We start from the raw sequence: 20,774 nt of genomic DNA on the forward strand, positions 1-20,774 counted from the left end.
ATCATCGTTCAACCAGGTTCAGTTCCCTAATGAAGTAGTTCTCAACCTTTTTGAGTCGCGACCCCCAATTTAAAAAAGAAACAAAATGACCAAAAAAAGACACAAAATGACCAAAAAAAGAAACAAAATGACCAAAAAAAGACACAAAATGACTTAAAAAAGACACAAAATTACTTTAAAAAAAAGACACAAAATGACCACACAAAAAAAGACGCAAAAAGGCAAAAAAAAAACACAAAATGACCAAAAATGTTGTGTTCAAAATGATTTGGCGACCCCCAGAAATCATCTCGCGACCCCAATTAGGGTCCCGACCCCAAGGTTGAGAATAGCTGCCCTAATGGAAGTGGGGATGAATGAATACCTGTAGCTGTTCTTTTTCACCCTCGGGTCACATAAGACACACCAGATGGTAGCCAGCTAGCTTTCCTCACTACTATCAACAAACTGAGTCCCCACAATCTTGCTAGCAACCTTCACAATGCCCTGTAGGGCATTTTTATGTTTAGTTCCAAGGTTTCCATACCAGCAAATTATAGAAAAAGAAATAACAGATTGGATAAAGGATCTGTGGAACAGAGTCATTAAGGTTTTATCAACTTGAAATGTTTTCTGAAAGAAAAAAGGCACTGCTGGCCTTTCTTACATAGCGCTTCTGTGTTGAAATCAAATTTTAATTTAGAAGAGGTTTACTGACTTCGGTTTGTTTTGAAGATCAGAACTGAAGAGAAATGAACCTCAGGTCAGTTTAGGTTTTAATAACAGCCTGCACTTCAGACTCTGGCTGTTTCCTCCTTCCTGTGGCTAAAACAAAAATAAGTTAATGACGAATCGAGGTGATAAACCCACAGACAAAAACATGATCACATGGAAACTAAACAGAGAAAGAAAAGATGTTCCTCATTTCAGTTTATTTGATCTGTAGAGATATCAGTCCTTTGAGAAGTTTCTAATTCAGCCAAACTAAAGTTAACTTGGAACCCCAACGGCACGTTTTTTGTTCTTTTTCCATTCCCCTTTCTGTGTCCTTGTGTTTCACTGCAACATATAAAATCTCTATAAACCTAAATGTCCTTAACTCTATGGAATCAGCACAATCTAGCATGTCTTTGTGCAGAATAACATAGAATAAAGAGATTCTGACACAAATATCAGCATTTTGACACAAGTTTGTCACTTTTTATAACAGAAACGATGATACGTTCAAGAACTGTCAGAAAATTCAAAGTCCCACAATAGTGCCTGTTTTTACAGTGTTTGGCAATTTTATTTAACTAAAATATACTTTTTAAGAGGATTAACAACCAAACTCATGAGATAATCTGAACAACTTTCAGCTTTCATTTTGACCAAAAACAGAGAAACAGGGTGCAAAAGTTCAGAACACAAGGAAAAGCTACGCTAACGCTTTTAGCTGCTACAGGGATCCTCGTCAAATTTCAGCCCTCGGTTCTTTATTGTGACTGTTTCCCCTCGAGTCCTCTGCAGATCAGAAACAAATGAGGACCCAGAACGCTTCCCTGTGGAACGCCACGTCTCCTAGTTTGAATTAAAATCAGAAAGTCACATTTTTCGTTAGACTTAAAACATGTTTTATTTTTTTTCACAACAGTTTAGAAGTGATGCTCTGTGGTGACAACAGGGATGACATCATCATACTCATCATCCAATCCCTCGTCAGCCTGGGTGGGCGGAATCATCGCCATGGAGACGGGCCAGTCATTTCCTTCAGTCAGAGCAGGTTAGAAAGAGAAAGTTAGATAACTGATCAACTGAAGAGTTCTGTAAGAGACAACTATCTGTCACCAGAGTCTCAGTGATTGATTGATTGATTGATTGATTGATTGATTGATTGATTGATTGATTGATTGATTGATTGATTGATTGATTGATTGATAAAACAATGATTACCTGTGGCTCTGTGTCGATATAAAGACACCATGATGAAAGTGGAGATGCAGTACGGACAGAACACCACCAGGTGGCAGACCAGTCGGAGCACAAGGTGGAGGTCGGCGTAGGCAGGAGGCGGGGCTTCAGTGGGAGGTGAGGGTGTTTCTGTGGAGAGAATCCAAGCTGGTCAGGTGACTCTCTGGATGAATTCAGTGGTAAAATAAAAGCGTATCTTTGAAGTACTTTTGTGTATTGATGTAGTTTTGCATATCTTTGTAGTTGTTCTATGTATAATTCATAATTGTTTTGAATATATTTGTAGTTGTTTTGCATCTCTTTGTTGTCATTTAGTGTATCTTTGAAGTAGTTTTGTGTACCTGTGTAGTTGTGTGGTGCATCTTTGAAGTAGTTTTGTGTATCTTTGTAGTTGTGTGGTGCATCTTTGAAGTAGTTTTGTGTATCTTTGTAGTTGTGTTGTGTATCTTTGTAGTAGTTTTGTGAAGCTGTGTGGTATTTTTGTGTGTCTTTGTGGTTGTGTATCTACATAGCAGTTGTGCATATCTGTGTAGCAGTTGTGTGTATCTTTTCCCTCCTCACCTGTGACAGTGACCCAGCTGGGTTCAGACTCTCCAACACTGCTGATGTTACACTTGTAGAGACCTTCATCAGACCTGGAAACATGGTGGATGGTCATGTGACCCTCAGGTTCAGTCCTGATGAAGGAGCCATCTTTATAGAAACCAGCTGGGAGGTTGGAGGACGTCTCTGTTTCACAGCGCAGAGTGACATCATGTCCCTCCATCACAGGGAGGACAGGACTCTGCAGGATCACTGGACCATCTGAACACAGAGACAAACTGCAGCATTTCATCCGTTTACACACAGCTTCATCAACACTGAGTCCACAGTCTGATCTTACCAGTGACAGTGATGTTGATGGTGTTACTGGTTGCTCCCTCTCTGGACTCACACCAGTAAACTCCACTGTCCCATGGAAAGATGTAGCTGATGTTACAGGATGAACCAGCTGATCGTCCCCACTTATCTCCACACTGAATCCTGGTTTCATCAGTTGTGTTCCTCCTCAGAGTCCATCCAGCAGAGCTGTCGTCCTCCTCACAGCTCAGAGAGACAAACTGTCCTTCAAACATCTGAGAGCTGCTGGGACTCACAGTCAGAGAGGCTGCAGGGAGGAGACAGAAAGATTCAGTGTGAGATGATGGATATCGAATGGAAAAGCTTCTCAGACAGAATCAGTGAGTTTCAGACGAGACAGAAGAAGTTTAGTGACCTTGGTTTGTGGTGCAGATCAGCAGTGAGCTCAGAACTGCAGAGAAATGAACCTCAGGTTAGTTTGAAAGAACAACTGTGTCTTCCAGCTTTAACAACAGTTTATTGGGCTTTTTAAGATGTGAATGTAGTGTAAAGTTAGCATGAACCAGAGTCAGCACGGCTACAGGTACTGTATGAGAATAATCTGAGGAAAATATCAATAGTGCAACAAGACAAACATAACAGCAGTTCACTGACATTAGTACTTTAACGGCATTTTACTGTTACTAAATATAATATATTGCTTTTATTTATATCAAAAAAGATGAAAGATACAGCAACATTTCTTAAACTGTCACATAATGTTAGTTCCATCTTACTTTCTTCTCTTTACTGCTTGTTTTGTTCACACTAATCAAGAAACTGTCAAATGTTTTTACAATAAATTAAATCTTTAAAAACAAATAACAAACATAATGTACTTACAGACGAGCTGCTGAAGAGATGTTTGCCCCATCGTACCACTCTGAGATGTGACATCAGACAATTTGAATGTTTGTTGGTTCAGAGAAGTTAAAACCACCGTTTCCTCTGTGAAGGCTGCAGCAGCCCTGTGGTTTCACAGGAGAGGTGGTCTCTTCTCTTTGTTTAGAATCAACAAGATGAAAACTGTTGATTGTGATCAAATATTCCTAATGAAGGATATTTACACGTTTTGATTTCATGAGATTGTAGATTGTGGCTTTTACTTGCTAAATCGTGGAGATTCAAGCTAAAAGCATCTTCTTCCATTTCTTCATGTGAAGAGTGTTGATTTCAAAGCCACATCATGTCTGAACTGGTTTTGAAATTGCAGCGCTGAAATGAAGCAGGACATCAAATTACACAATGACTTACACCTGCACACTGAAGGCTGCTCCATTTGTGTGTTACACCAGTGAAAGGAAGGACTCTGGCCTCTGGAGGACCTGACTCTGAAGGAAGGATCCTACCAAGGAAGGATCCTTGACTTTGGGATAGAGCCAGTGACTGGGACGAGCTGACTTACGGGGACCTTCCTCTCCAGGAGGCAGCCGGTGATGAGAGCGGCTCCTCCTGACTCTGTGCTGAGGTGAAGCCTCAGGAAACACAGAGCACAGCGACATCTGCTGGTCTGTAGGAAGAACAGCAGCTGAGACCTTCATCCATCTCCCTCTTCACTGAGCTTATGTTTTATATGATCATATAAGCATCATTTAACCCCGTCAACATATATGTAGCTAGTTTCCATTATATATGCAGCTGTCTCTCTTTTAGAGGCATTTTCTGTAAGTTATTTTGGATTAAAGCATCTGAGTGTTATACATATATCTATATTTCTAGATGTTTGGAAGATGAACTGAAATCACTAATGCTATTAAACCAGAAGCTTTCTACAACCAGACACATTCCTATTATTATTCTTGTTATGACTATTATTACTATTATTAGTAATATATTTTTTTAAATACATTATTATGTTTTCTCTCTTCGATTATTATTGTTATTATTATTACTATTTTAACTATTGTTTTATATTTATCTTTATGTTTTTTCTTGACTTTTATAATAATAATTATTATTATTATTATTGTGGTTATTATTTTTAATTTTTATCCGTATTATTATTATGATTATTATGATTATTATTACTATTATTTATTTATTTATTTTTGTTGACTTTAATTATTATTATTATTATTATTATTATTATTATTATTATTATTATTGTATTATTTTACAGAGCTTTTATTTATTTTTTCTAAATTTATTACAAATGCCATAAAATGACTTACATGAATTACTTTTATTACAAATATTTACATAAACATCATAACAAATAATGGTTGAAATCTGTTAATTAATATAATGGGAGTAAAAATGCACTTTTTTCTACGGATATATATTTTTAAATATATATTACTGTATATTATCTGTATTTTCATAGAAAGTCTCTGGAAATAATTGACGGTTGTTTCCTGTTATTTAACAGACTTTTCACCGTTTGTAAGGATTTATTTTTGTAGAGAGAGAGAAAAAAGTTAAATGTCCAAAAGTAAATTATTTTAAAATATGGAGATAATCTCATCATCCAAAACTGTGAAGATGTTCAGAAAGAGAAATTAAATCACCTTATTGTTCTCTTTATTATTATTATTATTATTATTATTTTGCTGACAAACATTCCCAGCATGCTCTCTGAGTGTGTGCTCACCAGGTGTTTGTTGTGTGCAGGTCCTCATGGCGCTGCGGGGCCCGCTGCAGAGCCGACCCCGTTACTGCTGACAGTGATGCGCCACCTGCTGGTGGTGTTTCCGTACTGCAGCGCCACAGCGCTCATGCTGTCGGTGTATCGACGCAGGTCCCCAGGTGACTCCTGCAGCTTCTTTGTTCTTACAACATACTTCACATCAAGTCATTTATCAGCTCATTAATAGAATTATTATTTACCTCTGCAGGGAGGAAGCAGCCTGTTTCCATGACGATGTCCCCGACCAGCGGGGATGATGACCCCAACTATGACGATGTGGACGCTGATGTCACCACCGAGCATCATTTCTAAACGTTCTCTCCTCATGTACATTTTAAATACTTTAAAAAAGATGTTTTTCTATTTTTTTTACATGATACGGCTGGAGTCGTTTTGGTTTGTGTGATTATCATGTCTCTGAGAGCCTCCACCTGCTCCTCCTGCTCCTCTGAGAGCCTCCTGCTCCTCTGAGAGCCTCCTCCTGCTCCTCCTGCTCCTCTGAGGGCCTCCTCCTCCTCCTCTGAGAGCCTCCTCCTGCTCCTCTGAGGGCCTCCTCCTGCTCCTCTGAGAGCCTCCTCCTGCTCCTCTGAGGGCCTCCTGCTCCTCCTGCTCCTCTGAGAGCCTCCTCCTGCTCCTCTGAGGGTTTTAAATTGCTGTGTTTCCTTTTGTTTTCTTGATTGTTTTTGTTTTGACTAAAGTTTAAAGTTTGAAAAATGATGTTTCAGTCACCTTGTTGATGTGAGAGCTGAGTAAAGACTCTTTTTAAACAGCGTCTCTTTTTGTTTCTTGTTTCATTGAGTGTTTCAGTGAGTCGTAAGCTGCTATTCGCTTCAGTCGTGTGCAGATTAGAGACTGAGTCAGGCAGGGAAGTCTTAAACCTGCTTTCTCTCCACTGCTGCAGAAAGAAGTCTGATTGTAAGAAAAATCTATGAAAAAAAAATGTATGTGCTCAATTAACAGTCTCATGGTGAGTTTATGATCTCAATCGTTAGTCTCAAGTCTTCTTCAACATAACATGATGTTCATTTAGTAAATTATGGTGCATTTAGTGTCAAACAGAGCAGAACTTTGAATGCTTTTACTTTTATTTTGCCACCACTCTGTCCGCCCTGCGTCCTCATTTCTGACTCTTGGATCAGGTTCCTCAGACAGAATCTGAGAGTTTTAGACATGATATAAGAGGTTTACTGACTTTGGTTTGTTTTGAAGATCAGAACTGAAGAGAAATGAACCTCAGGTCAGTTTAGGTTTTAATAACAGCCTGCACTTCAGACTCTGGTTGTTTCCTCCTTCTGTGGCTAAAATAAGATCAACAACAGTTTGACAGCCAGTTAACACGTCTCCTTCCTCTTTGTATACCAGTTAATGACAGAAGCGAGGTGATAAACCCACAAACTAAAACATGATCACATGGAAACTAAACAGAGAAAGAAAAGATGTTCCTCATTTCAGTTTATTTGATCTGTAGAGATATCAGTCCTTTGAGAAGTTTCTAATTCAGCCAAACTAAAGTTAACTTGGAACCCCAACGGGACGTTTTTGTTCTTTTCCCATTCTCCTCTCTGTGTCCTTGTGTTTCACTGCAACATAAAATCTCTATAAACCTAAATGTCCTTAATTCTATGGAATCAGCACAATCAAACATGTCTTTGTGCAGAATAACATAGAATAAAGAGAACATTTTAACACAAGTTTTGGTCACTTTTTATAACAGACACAATGATACGTTCAAGTAAAACAATAGTGCCTGTTTTTACAGTATCTTTCTGTGATAAACGGTGTGTTTTTGGCAATTTTATTCAACTAAAATATACTTTTTAAGAGGATTAACAACCAAACTCATAAAATAATAACTTTCAGCTTTCATTTTGACCAAAAAAAGAGAAACAGGGTGCAAAAGTTCAGACCACAAGAAAAAACTACACTAACATTTTTAGCTGCTACAGGGATTTTCGTCAAATTTCAGCCCTCGGTTCTTTATTGTGACTGTTTCCCCTCGAGTCCTCTGCAGATCAGAAACCGACGAGGACCCAGAACGCTTCCCTGTGGAACGCCACATCTTCTAGTTTGAATTAAAGTCAGAAAGTCACATTTTTCTTTAGACTTGAAACATGTTTTATTTCTTTTCACAACAGTTTAGAAGTGATGCTCTGTGGTGACACCAGTGATGACATCATCATACTCATCATCCAATCCCTCGTCAGCCTGGGTGGGCGGAGTCATCGCCATGGAGACGGGCCGGTCATTTCCTTCAGTCAGAGCAGGTTAGAAAGAGAAAGTTAGATAACTGATCAACTGAAGAGTTCTGTAAGAGACAACTATCTGTCACCAGAGTCTCAGTGATTGATTGATTGATTGATTGCAGCATTTCATCCGTTTACACACAGCTTCATCAACACTGAGTCCACAGTCTGATCTTACCAGTGACAGTGATGTTGATGGTGTTACTGGTTGCTCCCTCTCTGGACTCACACCAGTAAACTCCACTGTCCCATTTCGTAGTGAAGCCGATGTTACAGGATGAACCAGCTGATCGTCCCCACTCAGCTCCACACTGAGTCCTGGTTTCATCAGTTGTGTTCCTCCTCAGAGTCCATCCAGCAGAGCTGTCGTCCTCCTCACAGCTCAGAGAGACAGACTGTCCTTCAAACATCTGAGAGCTGCTGGGACTCACAGTCAGAGAGGCAGCATGGAGGAGACAGAAAGATTCAGTGTGAGATGATGGATATCGAATGGAAAAGCTTCTCAGACAGAATCAGTGAGTTTCAGATGAGACAGAAGAAGTTTACTGACCTTGGTTTGTGGTGCAGATCAGCAGTGAGCTCAGAACTGCAGAGAAATGAACCTCAGATTAGTTTGAAAGAACAACTGTGTCTTCCAGCTTTAACAACAACTTATTGGGCTTTTTAAGATGTGAATGTATCGCAAAGTTAGCATGAACCAGAGTCAGCACGGCTACAGGTACTGTATGAGAATAATCAGAGGAAAATATCAGCAGTGCAACAAGACAAACATAACAGCAGTACACTGACATTAGTCATTTAACAGCATTTTACTGTTTAATTACTAAATATAATATATTGCTTTCATTTATATTTAAAAAAAAGAATAAAGGTACAGCAACATTTCTTAAACTGTCACATAATGTTAGTTCCATCTTACTTTCTTCTTTTTACTGCTTGTTTTGTTCACACTAATCAAGAAACTGTCAAATGTTTTTACAATAAATGAAATCTTTAAAAACAAAAAACAAACATAATGTACTTACAGAGGAGCCGCTGAAGAGATGTTTGCCCCATCGTACCACTCTGAGATGTGACATCAGACAATTTGAATGTTTGTTGGTTCAGAGAAGTTAAAACCACCGTTTCCTCTGTGAAGGCGGCTGCAGCAGCCCTGTGGTTTCACAGGAGAGGTGGTCTCTTCTCTTTGTTTAGAATCAACAAGATGAAAACTGTTGATTGTGATCAAATCTTCCTAATGAAGGATATTCACAGGTTTTGATTTCATGAGATTGTAGATTGTGGCTTTTACTTGTAGTGCAGCAGATAACCAAAACAATCGTTCAGTTTGTGATAAAAACCTGAAATTTGGTGCACATATAACCAAAGGCATACCGAAAAGATTCGGATATGGAGGCATCATGAATTTTCAACATGGCGCCCATGGCAGCCATTTTTCAAAATGGCCACCAGCAACGCCTCTTTTCTTATGAGTGACAGACATAATGTGATATTTTAGACATATTTACCATATATTGTACTTGGTAAATGTCTATAGGATAATTGAAAAGTATCATTTCATATTCAAGATGGTCACTTGTATGACAGTCTGATATGTATGATGGGGGAGGTCTCCGACTGGGACAGAAGAGTGATCTGCTTCCATGCCTTTAACAAGTTCACAGTGCATACTCAGAAAGTCCAAAGGTTACCTGTACCATTGTAGATGGGGCAGCCATCATCCAGATGCTGAAACCAAGTTCAGTAAAAACCTTCAATGACTATGCCCATGGGATCTTCATTCCATATCTGACCAGAAAACTTGAAAGTGTGTCCAGGCTTGATCTGGTGTGGGACCGCTACTTGTCTCATTCTCTGAAAGCTGCTACAAGAGCAAAGCATGGAACTGGGATTCAGAGACATGTGGTAGGTGATGTAGCCATTCCCAGGAACTGGCCAAACTTTCTTAGAGTTGACAGCAATAAGACGGAATTGTTTGCCTTTCTCTCAAAAGCTCTGCTCACATCGCTACTGCAGGAGGACAGACAGTTTGTTATCACTAGTGATATAGAAGTCCTTAGCAAGCCACCACTCCCAGATAGGTCTGAGGCATGTTATTACATGTAGCCCATGCAGCAAGAAATGGCCATCAGAAGATCATGATTCAAACAGTTGATACTGATGTTGTGGTGCTAGCTGTGGCAGTGGCTCAGACTCTACAACCAGAAGACGAGCTTTGGTTGGCTTTCGGAACTGGAAAGAGTTTCCGATACTTAGCAGCCCATGAAATTGCAGCAGGGCTAGAACCTGAGAAAGCACGTGCGCTACCACTGTTCCATGCAGTGACCGGTTGCGACACTGTGTCAAGCTTTGTTGGCCATGGGAAAAAGACTGCGTGGGCTGTATGGACTGTGTTTCCTGAGCTTACGCATGCCCTGTTGAAACTGTCTTCAGCCCCAACTGAGATACCACAAGAGGTAATGGCCACAATTGAGAGGTTTGTTATCGTACTCTATGACCGAACCAGCACATGCACAGAAATAGATACGGCAAGAAGGAAGTTATTCGCCAAGAGGCACAATGTAGAATCAATCCCTCCGACCAAGGCTGCCCTGGAAGAGCATGTCAAGAGAGCAGTATACCAAGGAGGTCATGTGTGGGGTCAAGTGCTGGTGTCAACACCAGAACTACCTTCACCGTGCAAATGGGGTTGGTCAAAGACATCTGAGGGAGACTATGAACCCTTCTGGACATGCCTACCAGATGCAGGCCAGTCCAGTTATGAACTTGTCTCTTGCAAATGTAAGAAGGGTTGTGTTGGGCATTGCAAGTGCAAAAAAGCTCAGTTGCAATGCACTGCCCTCTGCTTCTGTGAAGGCGAGTGTGAATAGTCTTCCTTGTGATAGACCCTAGATTTGGCCTCACTTAACATATGTCTTGTGAGATAGAGCAAATATTCTCAGAAATTCTACATTTGCTAATTTAAATTATGCATCAAGAAAAATGTATAATTCGACACAGAGTTTATGTGTATCTAACCAGTCTGGAAACAATGGCAGCCATTTTTAATTTTTAATGAAAATGTCTAATTCAAAAAACACATTAGCAAGCACTTATGGTAATTAATTAATCAAATTCTGTGTACAATGTCACATTATATCCATCACTCATAAGAAAACTGTTGTCTCTGGTGGCCATTTTGAAAAATGGCTGCCATGGGCGCCATGTTGAAAATTCATGATGCCTCCATATCCAAATCTTTTCAGTATGCCTTTGGCAATATATGCACCAAATTTCATGCTTTTATCACAAACTGAACGATTCTTATACATATTGGAGTTAAGCTGCTGGACTATTGCTAAATCGTGGAGATTCAACCTAAAAGCATCTTCTTCCATTTCCTCAAATATGTGAAGAGTGTTGGTGCCAAAGCCACATCATGTCTGAACTGGTTTTGAAAATGCGGCGCTGAATTGAAGCAGGACGTCAAATTACACAATGACTTACACCTGCACACTGAAGGCTGCTCCATTTGTGTGTTACACCAGTGAAAGGAAGGACTCTGGCCTCTGGAGGACCTGACTCTGAAGGAAGGATCCTACCAAGGAAGGATCCTTGACTTTGGGATAGAGCCAGTGACTGGGACGAGCTGACTTACGGGGACCTTCCTCTCCAGGAGGCAGCCGGTGATGAGAGCGGCTCCTCCTGACTCTGTGCTGAGGTGAAGCCTCAGGAAACACAGAGCACAGCGACATCTGCTGGTCTGTAGGAAGAACAGCAGCTGAGACCTTCATCCATCTCCCTCTTCACTGAGCTTATGTTTTATATCATCATATAAGCATCATTTAACCCCGTCAACATATATGTAGCTAGTTTCCATTATCTATGCAGCTGTCTCTCTTTTAGAGGCATTTCCTGTAAGTTATTTTGGATTAAAGCATCTGAGTGTTATACATATATCTATATTTCTAGATGTTTGGAAGATGAACTGAAATCACTAATGCTATTAAACCAGAAGCTTTCTACAACCAGACACATTCGTATTATTATTCTTGTTATGACTATTATTACTATTGTTAGTAATATTTTTTTAAATTAATTTTTATGTTTTCTCTCTTCGATTATTATTGTTATTATTATTACTATTATAACTATTATTTTAACATTTATCTTTATGTTTTTTTCTTGACTTTTAGATTAATAATTATTATTATTATTGTGGCTATTATTTTTATGTTTTTTCCATATTATTATTATGATTATTATTATAATTATTATTATTACTATTATTTATTTATTTTTCTTGACTTTAATTATTATTATTATTATTATTATTATTATTATTATTATTGTATTATTTTACAGGGCTTTTATTTATTGTTTCTAAATTTATTACAAATGCCATAAAATTACTTACATGAATTACTTTTATTACAAATATTTACATAACAACATAACAATTAATGAAATCTGTTAATTAATATAATGGGAGTAAAAATGCACATTTTTCTACGGATATATATTTTTAAATATATATTACTGTATATTATCTGTATTTTCATAGAAAGTCTCTGTAAAATAATTGACGGTTATTTCCTGTTATTTAACAGACTTTTCACTATTTTTTAGGATTTATTTTTGCAAAGAAAGAGAAAAGAGAGTGACTCCTGCGGCTTCTTTGTTCTTACAACATACTTCACATCAAGTCATTTATCAGCTCATTAATAGAATTATTATTTACCTCTGCAGGGAGGAAGCAGCCTGTTTCCATGACGATGTCCCCGACCAGCGGGGATGATGACCCCAACTATGACGATGTGGACGCTGATGTCACCACCGAGCATCATTTCTAAACGTTCTCTCCTCATGTACATTTTAAATACTTTAAAAAAGATGTTTTTCTATTTTTTTTACATGATACGGCTGGAGTCGTTTTGGTTTGTGTGATTATCATGTCTCTGTGGGGCTCCTCCTGCTCCTCCTGCTCCTCTGAGAGCCTCCTCCTGCTCCTCTGAGGGCCTCCTCCTTCTCCTCTGAGAGCCTCCTGCTCCTCTGAGAGCCTCCTCCTGCTCCTCCTGCTCCTCTGAGGGCCTCCTCCTCCTCCTCTGAGAGCCTCCTCCTGCTCCTCTGAGGGCCTCCTGCTCCTCTGAGAGCCTCCTCCTGCTCCTCTGCGGGCCTCCTCCTCCTCCTCTGAGAGCCTCCTCCTGCTCCTCTGAGAGCCTCCTGCTCCTCTGAGAGCCTCCTCCTCCTCCTCCTCTGAGAGCCTCCTCATGCTCCTCTGAGGGCCTCCTCCTGCTCCTCTGAGAGCCTCCTCCTGCTCCTCTGCGGGCCTCCTCCTCCTCCTCTGAGAGCCTCCTCCTGCTCCTCTGAGAGCCTCCTGCTCCTCTGAGAGCCTCCTCCTGCTCCTCCTGCTCCTCTGAGAGCCTCCTCCTGCTCCTCTGAGAGCTGCTGCTCCTCTGAGAGCCTCCTCCTGCTCCTCCTGCTCCTCTGAGTGCCTCCTCCTCCTCCTCTGAGAGCCTCCTCCTGCTCCTCTGAGGGCCTCCTCCTGCTCCTCTGAGGGTTTTAAATTGCTGTGTTTCCTTTTGTTTTCTTGATTGTTTTTGTTTTGACTTATATTTCTAAGTTTGAAAAATTATGTTTCAGTCACCTTGTTGATGTGAGAGCTGAGTAAAGACTCTTTTTAAACAGCGTCTCTTTTTGTTTCTTGTTTCATTGAGTGTTTCAGTGAGTCATAAGCTGCTATTCGCTTCAGTCGTGTGCAGATTAGAGACTGAGTCAGGCAGGGAAGTCTTAAACCTGCTTTCTCTCCACTGCTGCAGAAAGAAGTCTGATTGTATGAAAAATAATGTATGTCCTCAGTAAACAGTCTCATGGTGAGTTTATGATCTCAATCGTTAGTCTCAAGTCTTCTTCAACATAACATGATGTTCATTTAGTAAATTATGGTGCATTTAGTGTCAAACAGAGAAGAACTTTGAGTGCTTTTACTTTTATTTTGCCACCACTCTGTCCGCCCTGCGTCCTCATTTCTGACTCTTGGATCAGGTTCCTCAGACAGAATCTGAGAGTTTTAGACATGATAGAAGAGGTTTACTGACTTTGGTTTGTTTTGAAGATCAGAACTGAAGAGAAATGAACCTCAGAATGGAGGAAACAACCAGAGTCTGAAGTGCAGGCTGTTATTAAAACCTAAACTGACCTGTGGCTAAAATAAGATCAACAACAGTTTGACAGCCAGTTAACACGTCTCCTTCCTCTTTGTATACCAGTTAATGACAGAAGCGAGGTGATAAACCCACAGACTAAAACATGATCACATGGAAACTAAACAGAGAAAGAAAAGATGTTCTCATTTCAGTTTATTTGATCTGTAGAGATATCAGTCCTTCTCCTCTCTGTGTCCTTGAGTTTCACTGCAACATAAAATCTCTATAAACCTAAATGTCCTTAACTCTATGGAATCCGCACAATCAAACATGTCTTTGTGCAGAATAACATAGAATAAAGAGATTCTGACACAAATATCAACATTTTAACACAAGTTTTGGTCACTTTTTATAACAGAAACGATGGTACGTTCAAGAACTGTCAGAAAGTTCAAAGTCCCACAATAGTGCCTGTTTTTACAGTATCTTTCTGTGATAAACGGTGTGTTTTTGGCAATTTTATTCAACTAAAATATACTTTTTAAGAGGATTAACAACCAAACTCATAAAATAATAACTTTCAGCTTTCATTTTGACCAAAAACAGAGAAACAGGGTGCAAAAGTTCAGACCACAAGAAAAAGCTACACTAACATTTTTAGCTGCTACAGGGATTTTCGTCAAATTTCAGCCCTCGGTTCTATATTGTGACTGTTTCCCCTCGAGTCCTCTGCAGATCAGAAACAAACGAGGACCCAGAACGCTTCCCTGTGGAACGCCACATCTCCTAGTTTGAATTAAAGTCAGAAAGTCACATTTTTCTTTAAACTTCAAACATGTTTTATTTATTTTCACAACAGTTTAGAAGTGATGCTCTGTGGTGACAACAGCGATGACATCATCATACTCATCATCCAATCCCTCGTCAGCCTGGGTGGGCGGAGTCATCACCACGGAGACGGGCCGGTCATTTCCTTCAGTCAGAGCAGGTTAGAAAGAGAAATGTAGATAACTGATCAACTGAAGAGTTCTGTTAGAGACAACTGTCAGTCACCAGAGTCTCAGTGATTGATTGACTGATTGACTGATTGATTGATTGATTGATTGATTGATTGATTGATTGATTGATAAAACAATGATTACCTGTGGCTCTGTGTCGATATAAAGACACCATGATGAAAGTGGAGATGCAGTATGGACAGAACACCACCAGGTGGCAGACCAGTCGGAGCATAAGGTGGAGGGGGCCGGAGGCAGGAGGCGGGGCTTCAGTGGCAGGGGGCGGAGCTTCAGTGGGAGGTGAGGGTGTTTCTGTGGAGAGAATCCAAGCTGGTCAGGTGACTCTCTGGATGAATTCAGTGGTAAAATAAAAGCGTATCTTTGAAGTACTTTTGTGTATTGATGTAGTTTTGCATATCTTTGTAGTTGTTCTATGTATAATTCATAATTGTTTTGAATATATTTGTAGTTGTTTTGCATCTCTTTGTTGTCATTTAGTGTATCATTGAAGTAGTTTTGTGTACCTGTGTAGTTGTGTGGTGCATCTTTGAAGTAGTTTTGTGTATCTTTGTAGTTGTGTTGTGTATCTTTGTAGTTGTGTTGTGTATCTTTGTAGTAGTTTTGTGAAGCTGTGTGGTATTTTTGTGTGTCTTTGTGGTTGTGTATCTACATAGCAGTTGTGCATATCTGTGTAGCAGTTGTGTGTATCTTTTCCCTCCTCACCTGTGACAGTGACCCAGCTGGGTTCAGACTCTCCAACACTGCTGATGTTACACTTGTAGAGACCTTCATCAGACCTGGAAACATGGTGGATGGTCATGTGACCTTCAGGCTCAGTCCTGATGAAGGAGCCATCTTTATAGAAACCAGCTGGGAGGTTGGAGGACGTCTTTGTTTTACAGCGCAGAGTGACATCATGTCCCTCCATCACAGGGAGGACAGGACTCTGCAGGATCACTGGACCACCTGAACACAGAGACAAACTGCAGCATTTCATCCGTTTACACACAGCTTCATCAACACTGAGTCCACAGTCTGATCTTACCAGTGACAGTGATGTTGATGGTGTTACTGGTTGCTCCCTCTCTGGACTCACACCAGTAAACTCCACTGTCCCATTTAATAGTGTAGCTGATGTTACAGGATGAACCAGCTGATCGTCCCCAATCAGCTCCACACTGAGTCCTGGTTTCATCAGTTGTGTTCCTCCTCAGAGTCCATCCAGCAGAGCTGTCGTCCTCCTCACAGCTCAGAGAGACAGACTGTCCTCTAAACATCTGAGAGCTGCTGGGACTCACAGTCAGAGAGGCTGCAGGGAGGAGACAGAAAGATTCAGTGTGAGATGATGGATATTGAATGGAAAAGCTTCTCAGACAGAATCAGTGAGTTTCAGACGAGACAGAAGAAGTTTACTGACCTTGGTTTGTGGTGCAGATCAGCAGTGAGCTCAGAACTGCAGAGAAATGAACCTCAGGTTAGTTTGAAAGAACAACTGTGTCTTCCAGCTTTAACAACAGTTTATTGGGCTTTTTAAGATGTGAATGTAGTGCAAAGTTAGCATGAACCAGAGTCAGCACGGCTACAGGTACTGTATGAGAATAATCTGAGGGAAATAACAATAGTGCAACAAGACAAACATAACAGCAGTTCAGTGATGTTAGTCCTTTAACAGCATTTTACTGTTTGATTACTAAATATAATATATTGCTTTTATTTATATTTCAAAAGATTAAAGATGCAGCAACATTTTCTTTAACTGTTGTTGGGATTCTACCACAGGTGAATTTTGGGTTCATTTGTGGACTTTGACATTTGTGGACTAAATGGAACATTTTCTTGAGTCAACTCAACAAAATGGCAGAACCTCCATTTTGTCCCCTCTCAAGAACTTCAGTTCCCAGAATGCACTGCATTTATGACACCTTCCAGGTGTCATGCCATTGGTCAAGGCACCCTTGACCCCACAGGAGGTCCACTGGCCTGCTCTAAAGGAGACAGTCCTCCCTGTCTTCTCGCTCTCTCTCCATCGCTGCTCTCTCTCCACCGCTCCTGCTTGGAAGCTTCTCCAGGAGTGGATCCAGAGGCCTGGATCCACCAGCCACCTCCTCCCTCACTCCCTGCTGAGATCCTCTGCAGCTGAGGTGAGGCCTCCAGCTTCAAGAATCTCCTTTCCATAAGGATCCTGAACAACTGCAACTCTGACCTTCTCTGCACACCAAAGCGGCATTAATGAACACAAAGTTCATTGCATTTGTCAGAGAAAGCTCGAATTCAACAACAAGGACAACCAGCAACTTAATTTGCAAGACGGCAAATTATTGAACTCAACTTCCTTCTTCCACTCTTCTGCTGAAAAGGCTTCCCCCCCTTTTTCACCGGACTCGTGAGTAATGTAACTGGGCTTAGATAAGAAATCAGCAAGGACTTTAGCAACTAGGATTTGACCTGTGATTAATGATTTGGTTTATATGTGTGTTTTAAGTATATTTATGTGACATTCGTGTTACGATCAAAGTTGTATGTTAATCTTGCTTTATACAGACAGTCAGTCTTACTGCAACTAACTATACTAACCTTTGACCTGCTCACACACTGATTAAATTAACTGGAGCTGAACACAGCTCATTGTCTGAGGAGTGGTAAACCCCCTCACACACACACACACACACACACACACACGTTTCCTTCTCTTTTGTAATGTAGTTCTTATGTTATAGATGTGTGCTTTTATTTGCTTTACTTGTTTAGAATAAATACCTTTTGATTACGAATGCTGTCTATTTAATGTTGTACATTATGAATGATATGCCATCCTCTTCTTTGACAAGAACTCACGATTCCGTCAACCACTATTAAATATTAATATGGTAATTTGATTATAATTATATTCATAATTAATAATCAGTGTTCCAAATTGATAACTTTATGAGACTGATTTAGGTGAATTGGCTATATTTTTCTGTTCTTACAGATGGTGCCCCAACGAGCTGACTTAGAGTAAATCAAGTCATATCATTTCTTATAATTAATAATTGTTTATGATAATTATTAATAATTCTTATAGCCATCCAACCACACTTTTGATCCGTGAGATCCACACAAGTGTTGCTCAGATTCATTCCGGAATATTTGGTATCCTTATGAAAGGGATAGCATTTATGATAACGCCCTTTTATTAATATATTTGACGCCCTGTGCAAGGTCATCATTTATTCATAAAAGAGCCATCCTTAATCCCCAAAATTTTTGGTGATCCTTGATGAAGGCAATTGGTATCTTTAAACAGATACCCCAACATAGTTGACGCCCTGGTGCGTAATTACAACACTGACACATAATGTTAGTTCCATCTTACTTTCTTCTCTTTACTGCTTGTTTTGTTCACACTAATCAATAAACTGTAAAATGTTTTTTTTTTATAAATCAAATCTTTAAAAACAAAAAACAAACACAATATACTTACAGGCGAGTCGCTGAAGAGATGTGTGCTCCATCGTTCCACTCTGAGATGTGACATCGGACAATTTGTTGGTTCAGATAAGTTAACACCACCGTTTCCTCTGAAGGCGGCTGCAGCAGCACTGTGGTTTCACAGGACAGGTAGTCTATTCTCTTTGTTTAAAATCAACAAGATGAAAACTGTTGATTGTGATTGTGAATATTCCTATTGAAGGATATTTCCATGTTTTGATTTTATGAGATTGTAGTTGTCATGACCCTGAAGTTACAGACATCATCTTTGTTTCTAAAAAAGAGTTTATTGTTATAAAGACATCTGGATCTTAGAAAGAGGTGAGACCTCTGCAGCCTGCTGCTCCTCTCTCTCACAGGATACATTAGCTGCTACTAGCCCGTTGCACTCTGGGTAATGTAGGCACCAGGTTCAGAAACCTTAACAAAGTAGTCATTTTAAGTGTTTTTCGGATGGTGTTCATGATCACAAAAATCTTGTAAAGGACCTCTTCAATTACCATAATAACCTCCTACTATAACCTGCTCAATGGTGTTTTAACGGCGGTGGCAGTCTAACATGCATCTCCAAGACCTTGCAGATGTGTTCAACCATGTGAAGTCCCCCTAAAACCTCCTTAGACCCACTAGAACAGTGAATCTTCTAATATATTTATACAAAAGTAGGAGTTTACTGGTGTGAGTCCAGAGACATCAACATCACTGTCACTCGTAAGATCAGACTGTGTATCAATCAATAAATCTGCTTATTTTTCAACTCTAGCAGCCTGTGAGGCTGAGAAGTTCAACAATAGCAGGTAAAGTTTGTCCTGCAGGTGGCGCCACTTCGTCATGGCCAATCTGTGACTAGCACAGAAGTCCAATAACAATACACCACTCAGGTTCATATCAGGCCGTTCCTCCCAATCGCCCCCTCCAGGTGACACCATCGTTGCCCACGTGAGCATTCAAGTCTCCCAGAAGAACGATAGAGTCTCCAGGTGGTACCCCTTCCAGGACACTGCCAAGAGACACCAAGAAGGCCGGGTACTCCGAACTGCCGTTAGGTTCATAGGCACAGACAACAGTGGAGACCTTCTCCTCAGGAGACCCTCTTGTTCCTCAGGGAGAACCCAACACAGCGCCGCTCAGCCGGGACTTGTGAATATCCCCACACCTGTCCGGTGCCTCTCACCCTGGGCAACTCCAGGAAGAGAGAGTCCAGCCTCTCTCCAGGAGTTTGGTTCCAGAGACCATGCTATGTGTGGAGGTGAGCCCAACTATGTCTAGCTGGTAACATTTCACCTCCCACACAGGGCTCTTTCCCCTAGAGCGAGGTGACATTCCAAGATAATATTTCAAGATAATGATAATTTCACATTATAACGTTGTAACGATCATAGCCGGCGATCGATAGCATGCTGAGGGGGCTAGCAAGACCAAGTACAACTCGGTGCCGGAGAGACCAGCTAAAACGTGTATCATTCATTTATTTTCTTTGTTTAACTGCAATGTGATTGACACGGACTTGCGGGCTAACGCTGTATATCACGTTATAACATGAAATTATCATTATCTTGAAATAACGTGATAATATCACAACTAGTCCAGACGTGTGCATCACTTTTAAGTGTCCTCTGGAAACACTTCTGTTGTGTTGCGGTCTTTTTGCAGCACTTTTTCTTATTGTGTTGTGTTGTGGTCTTTGCAGCATTTTCCGAATGTCAAATTGATGAAGATGTTTTCTCAATTTTCTTGTGTTTTATGTTTTCTTAAGTAGCGCTGTGAGCTCTCAGGGCGACCGTAGGCCTGGCCACCAGAAACTCTCCAGTGTGCTCTCCAGCGTATTTAAATGGTATTATGCATAGCATCATCATAAATTACAGTTATCACAGTTAGATATTCTACCATACTAGCAGAAATGTGAAGAGTAAAAGTTGTGAAAGACATTTGTGGATAAGGACATTGATCAGACAGGTAGTTTTTCTCTTCCTGTGGTGATCTGCTGGCAGACAGCTGTAGGACAAACCAGAAACAACATCACTGAGAGTCCAGCAGGAGGCGCACTGTGACTGAAGGTCACTCTCAAACCAGTTCAAAGGAAGGAGGTGGACTAGACTTTTAGTGTCCAGTTTATTAGGTACAGCTAGCTGAAGCTAATGCAGTCCTGTAATGGATCCTCCTCCATGTTCATGTTTGTGCTGCTGTTGAACTGTTTATTAGTAATCAGATTACTATACTGCAGTAAAAGTACTAATACCACGTGTGGAATGACTCCACTATAGTGGACTCTGTAAGCAGCATTTTACTGTTGTCTAGGTTAGGTAAGGCTCATTTTAACTTCTTCATACACTGTCATGAGTTTTAATTTATAAATCAAAATTTTCAAGACAAAATACAGCAAAAATAAATATTTTCAATAAACAAATAAAAGTCATAAAAACATTTTTTTTTAAAATAGAATAATGTGGTTTACAGCCGTCTCTGGGGTTGAATTAAAATAGTATCGTTGTTTATACTTAAA

At 40.2% G+C, this 20,774-nt stretch overlaps 1 protein-coding gene across 1 annotated transcript; it reads right to left on the reverse strand.

The window, feature by feature from the left end:
• Window positions 1-1,613: 1,613 nt before the first annotated feature.
• On the reverse strand, window positions 1,614-16,077 carry LOC131989265 (uncharacterized). The gene is made up of 10 exons (XM_059354454.1): window positions 15,846-16,077; window positions 15,524-15,766; window positions 14,945-15,112; window positions 14,709-14,775; window positions 8,703-8,830; window positions 8,228-8,263; window positions 2,813-3,076; window positions 2,491-2,733; window positions 1,912-2,058; window positions 1,614-1,726 (listed from the first exon to the last, which is right to left on the reverse strand). Exons 1-10 carry the CDS (start codon window positions 16,075-16,077, stop codon window positions 1,614-1,616), a joined length of 1,641 nt encoding a protein of 546 aa, XP_059210437.1.
• Window positions 16,078-20,774: the final 4,697 nt, after the last annotated feature.

The sequence above is a fragment of the Centropristis striata genome, chromosome 17 (genome assembly GCF_030273125.1).
Source record: "Centropristis striata isolate RG_2023a ecotype Rhode Island chromosome 17, C.striata_1.0, whole genome shotgun sequence".
Classification (NCBI taxonomy): domain Eukaryota; kingdom Metazoa; phylum Chordata; class Actinopteri; order Perciformes; family Serranidae; genus Centropristis; species Centropristis striata.